The following is a 15,268-nucleotide window of genomic DNA, read 5'->3' on the forward strand; positions in this document are numbered from 1 at the left end:
GCCTGTAATCCCAGCACTCGGGAGGCAGAGGCAGGTGGATCTTTGTGAGTTCGAGTCCAGCCTGGTCTACAGAGCAAGATCCAGGAAAAGGCGCAAAGCTACACAGAGAAACCCTGTCTCAAAAAACCAAAAAAAAAAAAAAAAGATGTCTCTGTATAACCTTCCCGACTAATGAAATATTCTGAGATGTCCTGGGATTATCTACATCTCTCTAACCTTGTGCCTCAATGCCAAAACATTTTCATGTGCCTTAAAGTATATCACTATATATTGTCCCTTTTAGCTAAATCAAATTACCTTTTAAAAATATATTTAGCAACTATGGAAATTTTAAAAATGAATTTTTAAAATGTTCTTCCTAGAAACTAGTATTGTCAGGGTGTTTGTGCTAACAGTATGGAAGAATTAAAGTTGTTACTTAGAGGGGTTGGGGATTTAGCTCAGTGGTAGAGTGCTTGCCTAGCAAGCACAAGGCCCTGGGTTCGGTCCTCTGCTCCGGGGCAAAAAAAAAAAAAAGAAGAAAGAAAATTTGCAGGGCGGCGGTGGTGGCGCACGCCTTTAATCCCAGCACTCGCAAGGCAGAGCCAGGCGGGATCTCTGTGAGTTCGAGGCCAGCCTGGGCTACCAAGTTACTTAGGAGCACCTATGCCCTTCTGGTTTTTTTTTTTTTTTTTTTGCTTTTGGTTTCTTGAGACAGGGTTTCTCCGTGTAGCTTTGCGTCTTTCCTGGAACTTGCTTTGTAGACCAGGCTGGCCTCGAACTCACAAATATCCGCCTGCCTGCCTCTGCCTCCCGAGTACTGGGATTAAAGGTGTGCGCTACCACCGCCCGGCACCCTTCTACTTTAAAACATGGCAAGATATGAATCAGCTCTCCTGTCTAGTTCTTTATCCCCAGGTCCTAGGCTTTATTTCCAAAGCCAGGAATTCAGCCGTCATTGCTCAGGTTAGGCTTAAATGAAATTTGTCCTATGCAATTGTACTTCCAATGGTGGTTAGAAATCTGTCTCAGGCAGAGTGCCTGTGTGGCACTAGGCAGGCGTCTCCATGACGGGTTGGTGACCTGCTGACGTCCCATGCAACCTAAGTCAGAGGCTCATTTTTTAGTAAAAGGGGGACGGGTAGGGCCCTGGCCTGTTTTGGGAAACTGTTGCCTTGCTTGCTGACCTTGACCTTGATGGGAGGATATCAATTATGGATATGCTAATTCCCTGCCCGGTTCCACCCTCCTGAATGCTTAAGCAAAGTTCCTTGTCTGGGTATCCTGCATAATGGGCATTAACAGCTTAAATGCAAGATTGTAAAACATCAGTTGCGAACTTCTGCCTTCCGGTGTTCTCCCACTGTGCTGTAAGCCTGTATTTAAGACCTCTTCCCTCCTTCAATAAACAGCATTCGGCATTAAATAAAAAATAAAAGTAAAAAAAAAAAAAATGGAAAAAAAAAAAAAGGGTGAATTCTAACTCCATGGCAGAATGTGTGCTTACATGGCTAAGGCTTGGTTATTTCATTATTCCTCAACATTGGAAAAAAAAAGTGAGTCACATATCCCACTGTGTCTATCCTGTCTAGTGTAATTTCTGGTACTCAGTAGTGTCAGGAATTTGAGCCCAACCTGTGCTTCTAAGAAACCTGGTCTCAAATGGGGTGGGGTGGGGTTGGGTTTTAACAAGACATGAGAAAGTGAAGGTGCTGGAGATTAGAGCAAAATATACAAAAAAAATTAAAATGGGGTCACCAGATGATACTGCTGCCCATGTCATTATAATGTTGATCAAACAGCTCCAACCTGTAACAAACAACTGGGGTGAAAAAGCAAGCTGAGCCGGGCGGTGGTGGCGGTGCACGCCTTTAATCCCAGCACTCGGGAGGCAGAGTCAGGCGGATCTCTGTGAGTTCGAGGCCAGCCTGGGCTACCAAGTGAGTTCCAGGAAAAGGCGCAAAGCTACACAGAGAAACCCTGTCTGAAAAACCAAAAAAAAGAAAAAAAAGAAAAAAAAAAAGAAAAAGCAAGCTGTGAGCATTTCCCCAAAATCCATGATTGTCTTCAGAGGACACCAGCACCTTCCACATAGAACAGGAAATAAAAATTTATAAATATATTGTTTTATATATATATATATATATATGAAAATGTCATGATACCGACATCGACTTATATGGAACAGCAAATTCTACAAATCAGAAAAGCTCAAGGGAAAATATATAGTATAGTTCTATTTACCAACTTAAGAAAATGTCGTTTTCATTATTTTACCCACAAACCATAATGACATCATCTTCTCTCATCACTTTGAAATGCTTTTCCTTAAAGAACAAAACACTGGCCGGGCGGTGGTGGCGCACGCCTTTAATCCCAGCACTCGGGAGGCAGAGCCAGGCGGATCTCTGTGAGTTCGAGGCCAGCCTGGGCTACCAAGTGAGTTCCAGGAAAGGCGCAAAGCTACACAGAGAAACCCTGTCTCGAAAAACCAAAAAAAAAAAAAAAAAAAAAAAAAAAAAAGAACAAAACACTGTGGGGGGTGGGCCATTGAGACAGTTCAGCACACACCAAGTAGTTTCATCAGAGGATTTCTAACCTCCACAGGTGTGGTACAATTACTCAACAGGCTGAGCTTGACCTAGGGAAAAAGTTTTCAGCTTCAGTTTTGATTTGTATCTTTAGGTGAGGTACATGCACTTTCAATGGAGGTCCATGCTAAGCCTAGAGGCATTATGTGTGGGTGCTGCTAGGAACCTAATGTGGGTCCTCTTAAGAAACCCTCAGCCTACCGGGCAGTGGTGACGCACGCCTTTAATCCCAGCACTTGTGAGGTAGAAGCAGGTGGTTCTGTGAGTTCAAGGCCAGCCTGGTCTACAAAGTGAGATCCAGGACAGGCACCAAAACTACAGAGAAACCCTGTCTCGAAAAATCAAAACCAAAAACACCACAAATTGTTCCTCTTGTAGAGGACGAAGTTCAATTGCCAGCACTCTCAAATGGTGGCTCACCAACATCTGAACTCCATATTGAATACCCTTTTCTGACACTGTGCACATAAACCACATATAAGTAAATACCCACACAACTGTAATACATCTTTAACATATACCTGATGACATAAACTTGATAGCCTACACATTCCAGTATCAGGAACCAAGTAATCAAAGCCAAAACAAGATCAGACCTTTGGGAATGCAAGAATTTTATTCAAAGTGCAATGAAACCTGTTAACAGCTTAAGAGACAGGGGGAAACTAAGGCATCTCCCCTCAAGCCCAAGAACAAGCACAAGGAGGGCTCTTTCTAGACACTGTAGTGAGAAAGGTGCGTCCATCTTCCTGTTTGACTTTCTTGGTGGCACTGGGCTCGACCTCCAGGGTGATGGTCTTGCCTGTCAGGGTCTTCACAAAGATCTGCATACCACCCCTGAGACGCAGGACCAGGTGCAGGGTGGACTCTTTCTGGATGTTGTAGTCAGACAGGGTGCGGCCATCTTCCAGCTGCTTGCCTGCAAAGATCAGCCTCTGCTGGTCAGGGGGGATGCCCTCTTTGTCCTGGATCTTTGCCTTGACATTCTCGATGGTGTCACTGGGCTCGACCTCCAGGGTGATGGTCTTGCCTGTCAGGGTCTTCACAAAGATCTGCATACCACCCCTGAGACGCAGGACCAGGTGCAGGGTGGACTCTTTCTGGATGTTGTAGTCAGAAAGGGTGCGGCCATCTTCCAGCTGCTTGCCTGCAAAGATCAGCCTCTGCTGGTCAGGGGGGATGCCCTCTTTGTCCTGGATCTTTGCCTTGACATTCTCGATGGTGTCACTGGGCTCGACCTCCAGGGTGATGGTCTTGCCTGTCAGGGTCTTCACAAAGATCTGCATACCACCCCTGAGTCGCAGGACCAGGTGCAGGGTGGACTCTTTCTGGATGTTGTAGTCAGACAGGGTGCGGCCATCTTCCAGCTGCTTGCCTGCAAAGATCAACCTCTGCTGGTCAGGGGGGATGCCCTCTTTGTCCTGGATCTTTGCCTTGACATTCTCGATGGTGTCACTGGGCTCGACCTCCAGGGTGATGGTCTTGCCTGTCAGGGTCTTCACAAAGATCTGCATACCACCCCTGAGTCGCAGGACCAGGTGCAGGGTGGACTCTTTCTGGATGTTGTAGTCAGACAGGGTGCGGCCATCTTCCAGCTGCTTGCCTGCAAAGATCAGCCTCTGCTGGTCAGGGGGGATGCCCTCTTTGTCCTGGATCTTTGCCTTGACATTCTCGATGGTGTCACTGGGCTCGACCTCCAGGGTGATGGTCTTGCCTGTCAGGGTCTTCACAAAGATCTGCATACCACCCCTGAGACGCAGGACCAGGTGCAGGGTGGACTCTTTCTGGATGTTGTAGTCAGACAGGGTGCGGCCATCTTCCAGCTGCTTGCCTGCAAAGATCAGCCTCTGCTGGTCAGGGGGGATGCCCTCTTTGTCCTGGATCTTTGCCTTGACATTCTCGATAGTGTCACTGGGCTCGACCTCCAGGGTGATGGTCTTGCCTGTCAGGGTCTTCACAAAGATCTGCATACCACCCCTGAGTCGCAGGACCAGGTGCAGGGTGGACTCTTTCTGGATGTTGTAGTCAGACAGGGTGCGGCCATCTTCCAGCTGCTTGCCTGCAAAGATCAGCCTCTGCTGGTCAGGGGGGATGCCCTCTTTGTCCTGGATCTTTGCCTTGACATTCTCGATGGTGTCACTGGGCTCGACCTCCAGGGTGATGGTCTTGCCTGTCAGGGTCTTCACAAAGATCTGCATACCACCCCTGAGTCGCAGGACCAGGTGCAGGGTGGACTCTTTCTGGATGTTGTAGTCAGACAGGGTGCGGCCATCTTCCAGCTGCTTGCCTGCAAAGATCAGCCTCTGCTGGTCAGGGGGGATGCCCTCTTTGTCCTGGATCTTTGCCTTGACATTCTCGATGGTGTCACTGGGCTCGACCTCCAGGGTGATGGTCTTGCCTGTCAGGGTCTTCACAAAGATCTGCATACCACCCCTGAGTCGCAGGACCAGGTGCAGGGTGGACTCTTTCTGGATGTTGTAGTCAGACAGGGTGCGGCCATCTTCCAGCTGCTTGCCTGCAAAGATCAGCCTCTGCTGGTCAGGGGGGATGCCCTCTTTGTCCTGGATCTTTGCCTTGACATTCTCGATGGTGTCACTGGGCTCGACCTCCAGGGTGATGGTCTTGCCTGTCAGGGTCTTCACAAAGATCTGCATACCACCCCTGAGTCGCAGGACCAGGTGCAGGGTGGACTCTTTCTGGATGTTGTAGTCAGACAGGGTGCGGCCATCTTCCAGCTGTTTGCCTGCAAAGATCAGCCTCTGCTGGTCAGGGGGGATGCCCTCTTTGTCCTGGATCTTTGCCTTGACATTCTCGATGGTGTCACTGGGCTCGACCTCCAGGGTGATGGTCTTGCCTGTCAGGGTCTTCACAAAGATCTGCATACCACCCCTGAGACGCAGGACCAGGTGCAGGGTGGACTCTTTCTGGATGTTGTAGTCAGACAGGGTGCGGCCATCTTCCAGCTGTTTGCCTGCAAAGATCAGCCTCTGCTGGTCAGGGGGGATGCCCTCTTTGTCCTGGATCTTTGCCTTGACATTCTCGATGGTGTCACTGGGCTCGACCTCCAGGGTGATGGTCTTGCCTGTCAGGGTCTTCACAAAGATCTGCATACCACCCCTGAGTCGCAGGACCAGGTGCAGGGTGGACTCTTTCTGGATGTTGTAGTCAGACAGGGTGCGGCCATCTTCCAGCTGCTTGCCTGCAAAGATCAGCCTCTGCTGGTCAGGGGGGATGCCCTCTTTGTCCTGGATCTTTGCCTTGACATTCTCGATGGTGTCACTGGGCTCGACCTCCAGGGTGATGGTCTTGCCTGTCAGGGTCTTCACAAAGATCTGCATACCACCCCTGAGACGCAGGACCAGGTGCAGGGTGGACTCTTTCTGGATGTTGTAGTCAGACAGGGTGCGGCCATCTTCCAGCTGCTTGCCTGCAAAGATCAGCCTCTGCTGGTCAGGGGGGATGCCCTCTTTGTCCTGGATCTTTGCCTTGACATTCTCGATGGTGTCACTGGGCTCGACCTCCAGGGTGATGGTCTTGCCTGTCAGGGTCTTCACAAAGATCTGCATACCACCCCTGAGACGCAGGACCAGGTGCAGGGTGGACTCTTTCTGGATGTTGTAGTCAGACAGGGTGCGGCCATCTTCCAGCTGCTTGCCTGCAAAGATCAGCCTCTGCTGGTCAGGGGGGATGCCCTCTTTGTCCTGGATCTTTGCCTTGACATTCTCGATGGTGTCACTGGGCTCGACCTCCAGGGTGATGGTCTTGCCTGTCAGGGTCTTCACAAAGATCTGCATACCACCCCTGAGTCGCAGGACCAGGTGCAGGGTGGACTCTTTCTGGATGTTGTAGTCAGACAGGGTGCGGCCATCTTCCAGCTGCTTGCCTGCAAAGATCAGCCTCTGCTGGTCAGGGGGGATGCCCTCTTTGTCCTGGATCTTTGCCTTGACATTCTCGATGGTGTCACTGGGCTCGACCTCCAGGGTGATGGTCTTGCCTGTCAGGGTCTTCACAAAGATCTGCATACCACCCCTGAGTCGCAGGACCAGGTGCAGGGTGGACTCTTTCTGGATGTTGTAGTCAGACAGGGTGCGGCCATCTTCCAGCTGCTTGCCTGCAAAGATCAGCCTCTGCTGGTCAGGGGGGATGCCCTCTTTGTCCTGGATCTTTGCCTTGACATTCTCGATGGTGTCACTGGGCTCGACCTCCAGGGTGATGGTCTTGCCTGTCAGGGTCTTCACAAAGATCTGCATACCACCCCTGAGACGCAGGACCAGGTGCAGGGTGGACTCTTTCTGGATGTTGTAGTCAGACAGGGTGCGGCCATCTTCCAGCTGTTTGCCTGCAAAGATCAGCCTCTGCTGGTCAGGGGGGATGCCCTCTTTGTCCTGGATCTTTGCCTTGACATTCTCGATGGTGTCACTGGGCTCGACCTCCAGGGTGATGGTCTTGCCTGTCAGGGTCTTCACAAAGATCTGCATACCACCCCTGAGTCGCAGGACCAGGTGCAGGGTGGACTCTTTCTGGATGTTGTAGTCAGACAGGGTGCGGCCATCTTCCAGCTGCTTGCCTGCAAAGATCAGCCTCTGCTGGTCAGGGGGGATGCCCTCTTTGTCCTGGATCTTTGCCTTGACATTCTCGATGGTGTCACTGGGCTCGACCTCCAGGGTGATGGTCTTGCCTGTCAGGGTCTTCACAAAGATCTGCATACCACCCCTGAGACGCAGGACCAGGTGCAGGGTGGACTCTTTCTGGATGTTGTAGTCAGACAGGGTGCGGCCATCTTCCAGCTGCTTGCCTGCAAAGATCAGCCTCTGCTGGTCAGGGGGGATGCCCTCTTTGTCCTGGATCTTTGCCTTGACATTCTCGATGGTGTCACTGGGCTCGACCTCCAGGGTGATGGTCTTGCCTGTCAGGGTCTTCACAAAGATCTGCATACCACCCCTGAGACGCAGGACCAGGTGCAGGGTGGACTCTTTCTGGATGTTGTAGTCAGACAGGGTGCGGCCATCTTCCAGCTGCTTGCCTGCAAAGATCAGCCTCTGCTGGTCAGGGGGGATGCCCTCTTTGTCCTGGATCTTTGCCTTGACATTCTCGATGGTGTCACTGGGCTCGACCTCCAGGGTGATGGTCTTGCCTGTCAGGGTCTTCACAAAGATCTGCATACCACCCCTGAGTCGCAGGACCAGGTGCAGGGTGGACTCTTTCTGGATGTTGTAGTCAGACAGGGTGCGGCCATCTTCCAGCTGTTTGCCTGCAAAGATCAGCCTCTGCTGGTCAGGGGGGATGCCCTCTTTGTCCTGGATCTTTGCCTTGACATTCTCGATGGTGTCACTGGGCTCGACCTCTAGGGTGATGGTCTTACCAGTTAAGGTTTTCACAAAGATCTGCATTGTCTGTCACTCACACACAGGGAAAAACAAAACCAAAAAGTCAGGAATGACACATTTGTTAGGGGTATGGCACTAACAGTTGGATCCCATTTAAATTGTTGCCAGCTTAATCCACATAACTACATTCTAGCTATACAGACCATTTCAAGAATTTTTTTCTAAATTAAACAAAAAACAAAACCACAAAAAAAATCTAAAACAATACTTCAAATAAGCCAGGAAACCTATTAAGGAGCAATAGGGGTGTTGGTGCACTCCTTTAATCCCACAGAGGCTGGCTGATTTCTGTGAGTTCAAGGTCAGCATGGTCTTCTAGAATAAGTAGGGCTATACAAAGAAACCCTGTCTTGAAAAATAGATCAACAAACAAAGACACAGACATGGTGAGCCCTCTCTGTATCACCAACTTGGCAGGATGGAGACTTCATTACCAATGGCTGGAAGTCATTTCCTGGCTATTTGCATAGTTTGGAGGAAAGCCTGATCCACATCCACACCTGTGGCCAATGGGAGGATCCACCCCAAATAGGCATGAAATCAGATCCAGTATGGTCTACATAGCCAGCAACAAATACAGACTGCCTAAAAACCTGAGGTCTGAGCCTGTGAACACCTTTATTCTCAGCAGTAAGGAGACTTGGACAGGGACATCTCTTGAGTTGAGAGGACAGCCCCGAGATCTTATATCTCAACCCTCCTACCCCTCAAAAGAACAAACTTGGGTCAGAATACACGCCATGGACAAAAACAGTTAAGAAAAAAAAAGAGACCCACAAGGGAGTAACCCGAATAGTTCAAACCTGAACACCAGGATTAAAACTGCAGAAACCCGAGACTATTATAAAGTCTGGGGTGATAGCACAGGCCATGAATCCCTTCCCGTGGGTGGTAGAGGCCCGGGTTCTGACAGTTTAAGGACACCCTGGCCTAGCGTTCCAGGCCCGCCATGGCTACGCAGCGAGATTCTCTCAAAACCAAACAGGACAAGAAACGAGACACTCAACCTAGGGCTCACTTTTTCCCCTCCCTCTCTGGATTTCCGGTTCCTGCCCACTCGGGAGAGGCTGGCTACCCGAGGCCGAGTCCCAAACCCTGTCCTACAACGGAGGGAAAGCTACAGTTCAGGGAAACGGCCTCACCTCGCATTGTGAGCCCATAGAAACCGCGACGTCACGGGTGCCGGAGGCCGGGGTGAACCGCCACCTACCGCCGCGCGCCCTCCCCCCGCCCCACGTCGCCATCGCACTTCCGTCTTTAGCAACGGGTGAAAAAAAAAACCGACCGATCTCCACCCCCGCATAGGTCTCCCATCACAGGCACCTGTGGCCCGCAACCCGCCCAAGAGAAATCATAATAAAGGGTTAGCGCCGGCAAGTTCCCGGGTGAACCGGCAGCCGCGGCCCCTGCTTCCCCCAACCTCGTCCAGCGCATCAGGGCCGCGCGTCTTCCCCTTTGGGCTTCCACTTGGCCGCCATCTTGCCTGCCGCCCCGGTCCTCCCTCGCGGGCCACGGAAACGGAACGTCCAGGCCCGCGGGTATGCCCCTCGCCCCCTTCCCAGCCAATCACCCCACCCCACCCCCGCCAACCCCCGGCCCGGTGCGGCGGGGTCGCTGCTCACCGGCGGTGGCGGCAGCAGTCCACACGGAGAGAAGCAGCGACGGAACTCTAGGTCTCGACGGAACTAGCTGCGGCCCCGCCGGGCGTCGCCTTATATAACCCTCGGAAGCCCCGCCCTCCCCCGAGATCCCTCCGCGGAAATGCGGCCGGGGGGGGACTACTTTTCAAGGCTCTTCCTGTCTCTGCAGCGGAAGCCACGGACCAGGACCAGCCAGGTCACCTCAGGGTCTGTTCGTGTGTGGAGCCCAGAGAGTGCAGGGGCTTTGGGTTTCCGGGCAGGGCTGCGACCTTGGGCGGACCCGCGGAGGGATCAGCGTGTGCGACGCGTCATCGAATCAACGGCGTGGTCGGCGCGAGAACCCGGCTCGGATCAGCGCGGCAGGAGCGGAGCTCGGCGCAGGCGCAGTGCGGCTCCGCGCCCAGGACACCCACCCGCTTACCCAGTGTTGGGGGTCCCTGGCCCTCTGGGCGTTCTGGGGGCCCAGGGCTTTGGCTCGGGTCCCACTGGGGTCCCTTTGGCGGCCTCGCCTCCTCAGCCCCCACAGTCCCGGCCGGTCCCTGTCCCAGCCCTCACCTCCCTGGCACCGTGACAAGGTGAATGACTCTGCAAATCTCATAACAAGGGGAACAAATAACAAAGGATTTTAAATTAATTTTTTTTTTTTTTAATTATAAAGGGACCCGGTCTCTCCCTGATTTTGCAAAATGAATCTGAATTCGTTAGAGGCGGAAAATCCACACAGCTCTTGAAAACTGTCGGCAATAGACCTGAAACCCAACGGAACTAGATCTTTCCAGGCTGTTCTTTCAGCCTGTTTACATTTGGTGCCCTTGGATTCGAGAAGGTTCTATGTGATTGTCACTAAGGAAACATCAAATTTTCTAAATTTTGTTCATATTTAGCCTACCTAAGAGATGGAACCCATTGAGGCCCTAGATTTATTTCATTTTATTTATTTTTTTTTTGTTGTTGTTTGTTGAGACAGGATCTCATTAAGTTCCTCTGGCTGCCCTGGAACAAGACACGTAGCCCAGACTGGCCTCAAATTTACTGAAATCCTCCTGCCTCTCTGCCTCTTGAGTGCTGGGATCAAGGTGTGTGCCACCACACGAAGCCTAAGCCCCAGATTTTTAATTGAAATCTCCAGTCATTTTCCAGTAAGCTCCATCCATTCCCCAGCCCCTTAATTAATTAAATAAGATGTAAAGGTAAGAATTGTACATGTTAGCGGGATGTGGTGGCACAGGCCTTCAATCTCAGCATTCCTGAGGCAGAAGTAGGAGGATCTCCGAGTTCCAGGCCAGCCTGGTCTACATACAGAATGAATTCCAGGACAGCCAGAGTTATAGAGAGAAACCCTGTCTCAAAAAAAAAAAAAAAAAAAAGGGGGGGGGGAAGAATCCCTGGGGTCTCCAGAGAGATGCCTCAGCAATAAGAGCAGGTATAACTTTCAGAGGACCTCAGTTCAATTCCCAGTACCCATGTTAGGCAGTTCATAATGGCCTGTGACTCCAACTTCAGGGGGTCAAATGTCCCTGGAGACACTGACCCATGTGTGGCATATACTCAGACACACACACACACACACACACACACACACACACACATATACATTATTAAAAAAATAAACATTTGCTGGGCATGATGGTGCGTGCCTTTAATCCCAGCAATTTTTGAGGTTTTTTGTTTGGTTGGTTGGTTGGTTGGTTTTTGTTGAGACAGGATCTCCACACAGAGCCCTGGCTGCCCTGGGACTCACGCTGTAGACCAAGCTGGGCTCTAACTTTCAGGGATCCTCCTGCCTCTACCACCTAGGCCCTGAGGTTTCAGGCGTGTCTGGTTCCCCGGTTTGGAAATTCATAAGAATTCAAGATCAGAGGTATTGTTCAAAAACAGATTTTAATTTTTTGTGATTTTTTTCCATGAATGAAGTCATATGCCACTGAGACATGAAAATGTCATTCTCTGGGTTTGGAACACCCCCAGTGGTTTCTGAGACAGATTTCTGTGCAGGTCCATTCTTTCTAGATTTCAGACAGAAGTTGGGAAGGGGACAAAACACCGAGGCCGGTTCTACCGTGATACTGGCCTCCGGCCACACCATGCTATATTTGGCTGTCGCTTTGCTTTGGCCTCGTGATTCCCGTTTCTTGGCTGAGTCATCGGCTTTGTGGCCTCAGCATCTTCCAAAGTCTAGAAGGTTCAGAGCCCAACAGCCTTGATTTCTGAGGTGGAGGAGGGAGAGGAGGAGGAAGGCTTGAGGGCTGGACCTGGCCAAGAGTTAGCTTGAAAAGGAAGGTCTGTTCAGAGGGTCTGGGGGAAGGAAGAGAATAATGGGGGCAAATGTGTAAGAAATCGATTATCTGCCGGGCGGTGGTGGCCCACACCTTTAATCACAGCATTCGAGAGGCAGGGGCAGGCGGATCTTTTGTGATTTTGAGGCTAGCCTGGTCTACAGAGCGAGATCCAGGACAGGCACCAAAATGACACAGAGAAACCTTGTCTCAAAAAAAAAAAAAAAAAAAAAGAGAGAGAAATAAATAAATTAATTAACTATCTTATTTCCAACAAACAAGATCAAGATCAAAATGCTGGGCTGTCGTAGCGCACGCCTTTAATCCTAGCACTTGGGAGGCAGAGGCAGGCAGATCTCAGAGTGTCTACAGAGTTCCAGGACAGCTAGGACTGTTATACAGAGACACTCTGTCTCAAAAAAAAAAAAAAAAAAAAAAAAAAAGAATCAAAATGCATTGATATAGTGAAACCCTTTTTATACATAATTATATATGCTAATTTTTGTCAAAAGGAAAAATTCTCTGAAAGTGGACACATGGAATTTATTTATTTATTTATTTATTTATTTATTTATTTATTTATTTATTGTTTTTCGAGGCAGGGTTTCTCTGTGTAGTCCTGGCTGTCCTGGAACTCACTCCGTGGACCAGGCTGGCCTCGACCTTACAGAGATCCACCTGCCTCTGCCTCCGAGTGCTGGGATTAAAGGGGTGCGCCATCACCGCCCGGCGACACATGGATTTTTAAAACCACATTATTTATTTGTGTGTGTGTGTGTGGGTCAGAGGACAGCTCAAAGGAGTCAGGTTGGCTATCTCCTTCTACCTCGTGGCTCCCAGAGAGTGAATTCATATTGTCAGGCATGCTTGCAAGTACCTTTACCCACAAATCCAGCCTCCTATCTGTTTTGTTTTGGTGTGATTTTTTTCTTTCTTTCTTCGAGACAGGGTTTCTCTGCGTAGCCCTGGCTGTCCTGGATCTAGCTCTGTAGACCAGGCTGGCCTCGACTCACAGAGATCCGCCTGCCTCTGCCTCCCAAGTGCTGGGATTAAAGGCTTGTACCACCATACCCAGCTCCAGCCTCCCCCTTTTTTTTTTTTTTTTTTTTTTTAAGAAGCATAAGTATTTATTTGTAACAAAGGAGTTTGTGTACAGTGGTGAAAATCTACAACTTCTTGTTAACTTCACATTTATATTTCACCTTTTTGTTTGTTTGTTTTCTCAAGACAGGGTTTCTCTGTGTAGCTTTGGAACCTGTCCTGGAACTCGCTTTGTAGACCATAGCCTCCCATTTTAAATTAAATATTTTAAAATAATCTTTTGAGAATTTCATACATATATACAATGTATTTTTTATCATATCTCCCATTTCCTCCCTGTAGCTCCTTCCTGGGCACCCTTCCCGAATCCCCCTCCTAACGTCACATCCAAATTGTTGTTTTGTTTTTTTTAATAATCCATCAGCAGTGTGTTCTTACAACAAACAGAGGTGACCTGCTTCTTCAGGACACAGGACAAGCAGGATGGGAGGAAATGGCCTCCCTTTAAGAGCTGGCTCTTATTGCCAGCACAGCAGCTTCCCAGCTTGGAGTGAGCCATCCAGCAAAGCTGTCACAACCCTGAGGGTAAAGGAGGGGATGATACTAGTCACAGAGGCCAGAGACACTCATAGACAAGTCACAGTGATAGGCACTGCCACCCACGTGGAATCCTGTGTCCCCCAGATGTCCCCTACAAAGTACTCTGCCCAGATTATCACAGTTGCTGGTCTATTTTCCGAAAGGGACTCCAATGTCTTCATGTCCCACTTGGCCTCAGGACTTAGGTATCAAGTCACAGCCCAGAAATCCCAAACCTCCTGACCTAGAATGGCAAGTGCTAGAATGTGCTGGAAGTCCTGTGACTCACTGGATTCCTTGGGCAGTTCGTTCCACGCCCAGATCCATCCTTTGCAGACTACCAGGGACGACTGCTTCAAAGCTGGCACCAATGGGGACGGAGAGAGGGGCCTGGCAACAGGGAGGGATTGGCTGAGGACACCTGCGTGTGATGGGCCGAGGGGGGGGGGCAGGGCTAGGCCCCAGGCTTCCTGGTGGGGGTGGGGCCGGGTGACTGCTGCCTGCGTGTCCTTGCAGGGGGGTGGGGGTGGGGTGGGGTGTCAGCCTGGTCTGGAGGTCACACCTGGTGTGTGACTGGGTTCCGTAATAAGGGACGACTGGACGAATCACGTGGGTCAGCTGCTGTTTTTCTCCCCAAAAGGAAGCGTGGAGCCAGAAGTCTGTTTTGTCATGGGTTGTATAACCAGACAAGGTTACCAAGGCCAAGGGCAGGCCTCAACTTGCAGAGAGCAAAAGGAGAGAGAAAAACAGGGTGCTGTGTTCTGCTTCCTGTTTATGAACAAGCTTAGAAAGGCTGGACGTGGCCTCAGCTCACACAGCACCCAGCCATGGCCCACCTTCACGTCAGCTCTGTGCTCTCCACGTTTCCAATTTTGGAGAATTACTTTGTTTGGGTTTGGGTTTTTTGAGACAGAGTCTCACTATGTGGTTCTGGCTGTTCTGGAACTCACTATGTAGACCAGGCTAGCTTTGAACTCACAGAGAGGCCCGCCCCTGCCTCCCGAGGGCAGAGATTAAAGATGTGGGCCACCATGGCCTGGTCTTTAATATGTCATTGTTAAAAGTGGAGGTCAGTAATGTTAAACGGACACCCACTGTACAATCTCTGGTCTGAGGCAGGCTAGAAAGACAGGACCTGAGGAGGGAGGGGTGAAGCCTTTCACCAGCTGGGACAGGACATGGTGACACTCACTTTTAATCCTAGCACTTCAGAGGCAGGCTGCTCTCTGTAAATCCAAAGCCAGCCTGGTCTAAATAGCAAGTTCCAGGCCAGCCAGGGCTACATAGTGAGACCCTGTCTCCAAAAACAAAACCAAGCCCGGTTGTGGTGTGCACCCCTTTAATTCCATTACTCAGGAGGCAGAGGCAGGGGTATCTTTGAGTTTGATGCAAGTTCCAAGACAGCTAGGGTTACACAGAGAAACTCTGTCTTAAAAACAAAACAAAACCAAAAACCTAAACCAAGTAATCCTCCAAATTAGAAACACATACAGCCCAGAGCTGAGGTCTGACCTTCAGAGCAGGCCACGGCTGGGTTCTGTGTGAGCTGAGAGGCCTTCGGAGTCCAGCCTTTCTGCCCTTGTTCATAAACAGGAAGTGTTTTTCTCTTTCCCTTGGCTTTACAAGCTGAGGTCTGACCTTGGCCAATAAAATAAATAAAATCCAGCAGAGTTAATAATTTCTGGAAAGGCTGCTTCTGTAGAGTTTCTATTGCCTTCGTAGATGGATCCGAGGCCTGAGTGTTTATGACCTTGGGCCTGGCCTCACTCCCTCCT

At 50.2% G+C, this 15,268-nt stretch overlaps 1 protein-coding gene across 8 annotated transcripts; it reads right to left on the bottom strand.

The window, feature by feature from the left end:
- Positions 1-3,167: 3,167 nt before the first annotated feature.
- On the bottom strand, positions 3,168-9,713 carry Ubc (ubiquitin C). Of its 8 annotated transcripts, none has more exons than XM_059249882.1 (4): positions 9,580-9,713; positions 5,705-7,963; positions 4,493-5,476; positions 3,168-4,264 (listed from the first exon to the last, which is right to left on the bottom strand). In XM_059249882.1, the coding sequence occupies exons 2-4, from the start codon at positions 7,958-7,960 to the stop codon at positions 3,251-3,253; spliced, it is 4,254 nt and encodes a 1,417-aa protein (XP_059105865.1). In that variant the 5' UTR covers positions 7,961-7,963; positions 9,580-9,713; the 3' UTR covers positions 3,168-3,250. The 8 variants fall into 8 exon arrangements, with proteins under 8 accessions (XP_059105865.1, XP_059105866.1, XP_059105863.1 ...); XM_059249883.1 differs by having other exon boundaries at positions 3,168-3,652; positions 4,109-4,264; positions 4,493-7,963; XM_059249880.1 differs by having other exon boundaries at positions 3,168-6,844; positions 7,073-7,963.
- Between the last annotated feature and the right edge of the window lie 5,555 nt (positions 9,714-15,268).

The sequence above is a fragment of the Peromyscus eremicus genome, chromosome 23 (genome assembly GCF_949786415.1).
Source record: "Peromyscus eremicus chromosome 23, PerEre_H2_v1, whole genome shotgun sequence".
NCBI lineage: Eukaryota > Metazoa > Chordata > Mammalia > Rodentia > Cricetidae > Peromyscus > Peromyscus eremicus.

What these genes read in the sequence shown, in the direction of transcription:
- Ubc (XM_059249876.1), bottom strand. Translation starts at nt 7,960, where the DNA reads ATGCAGATCTTTGTGAAAACCTTAACTGGTAAGACCATCACCCTAGAG.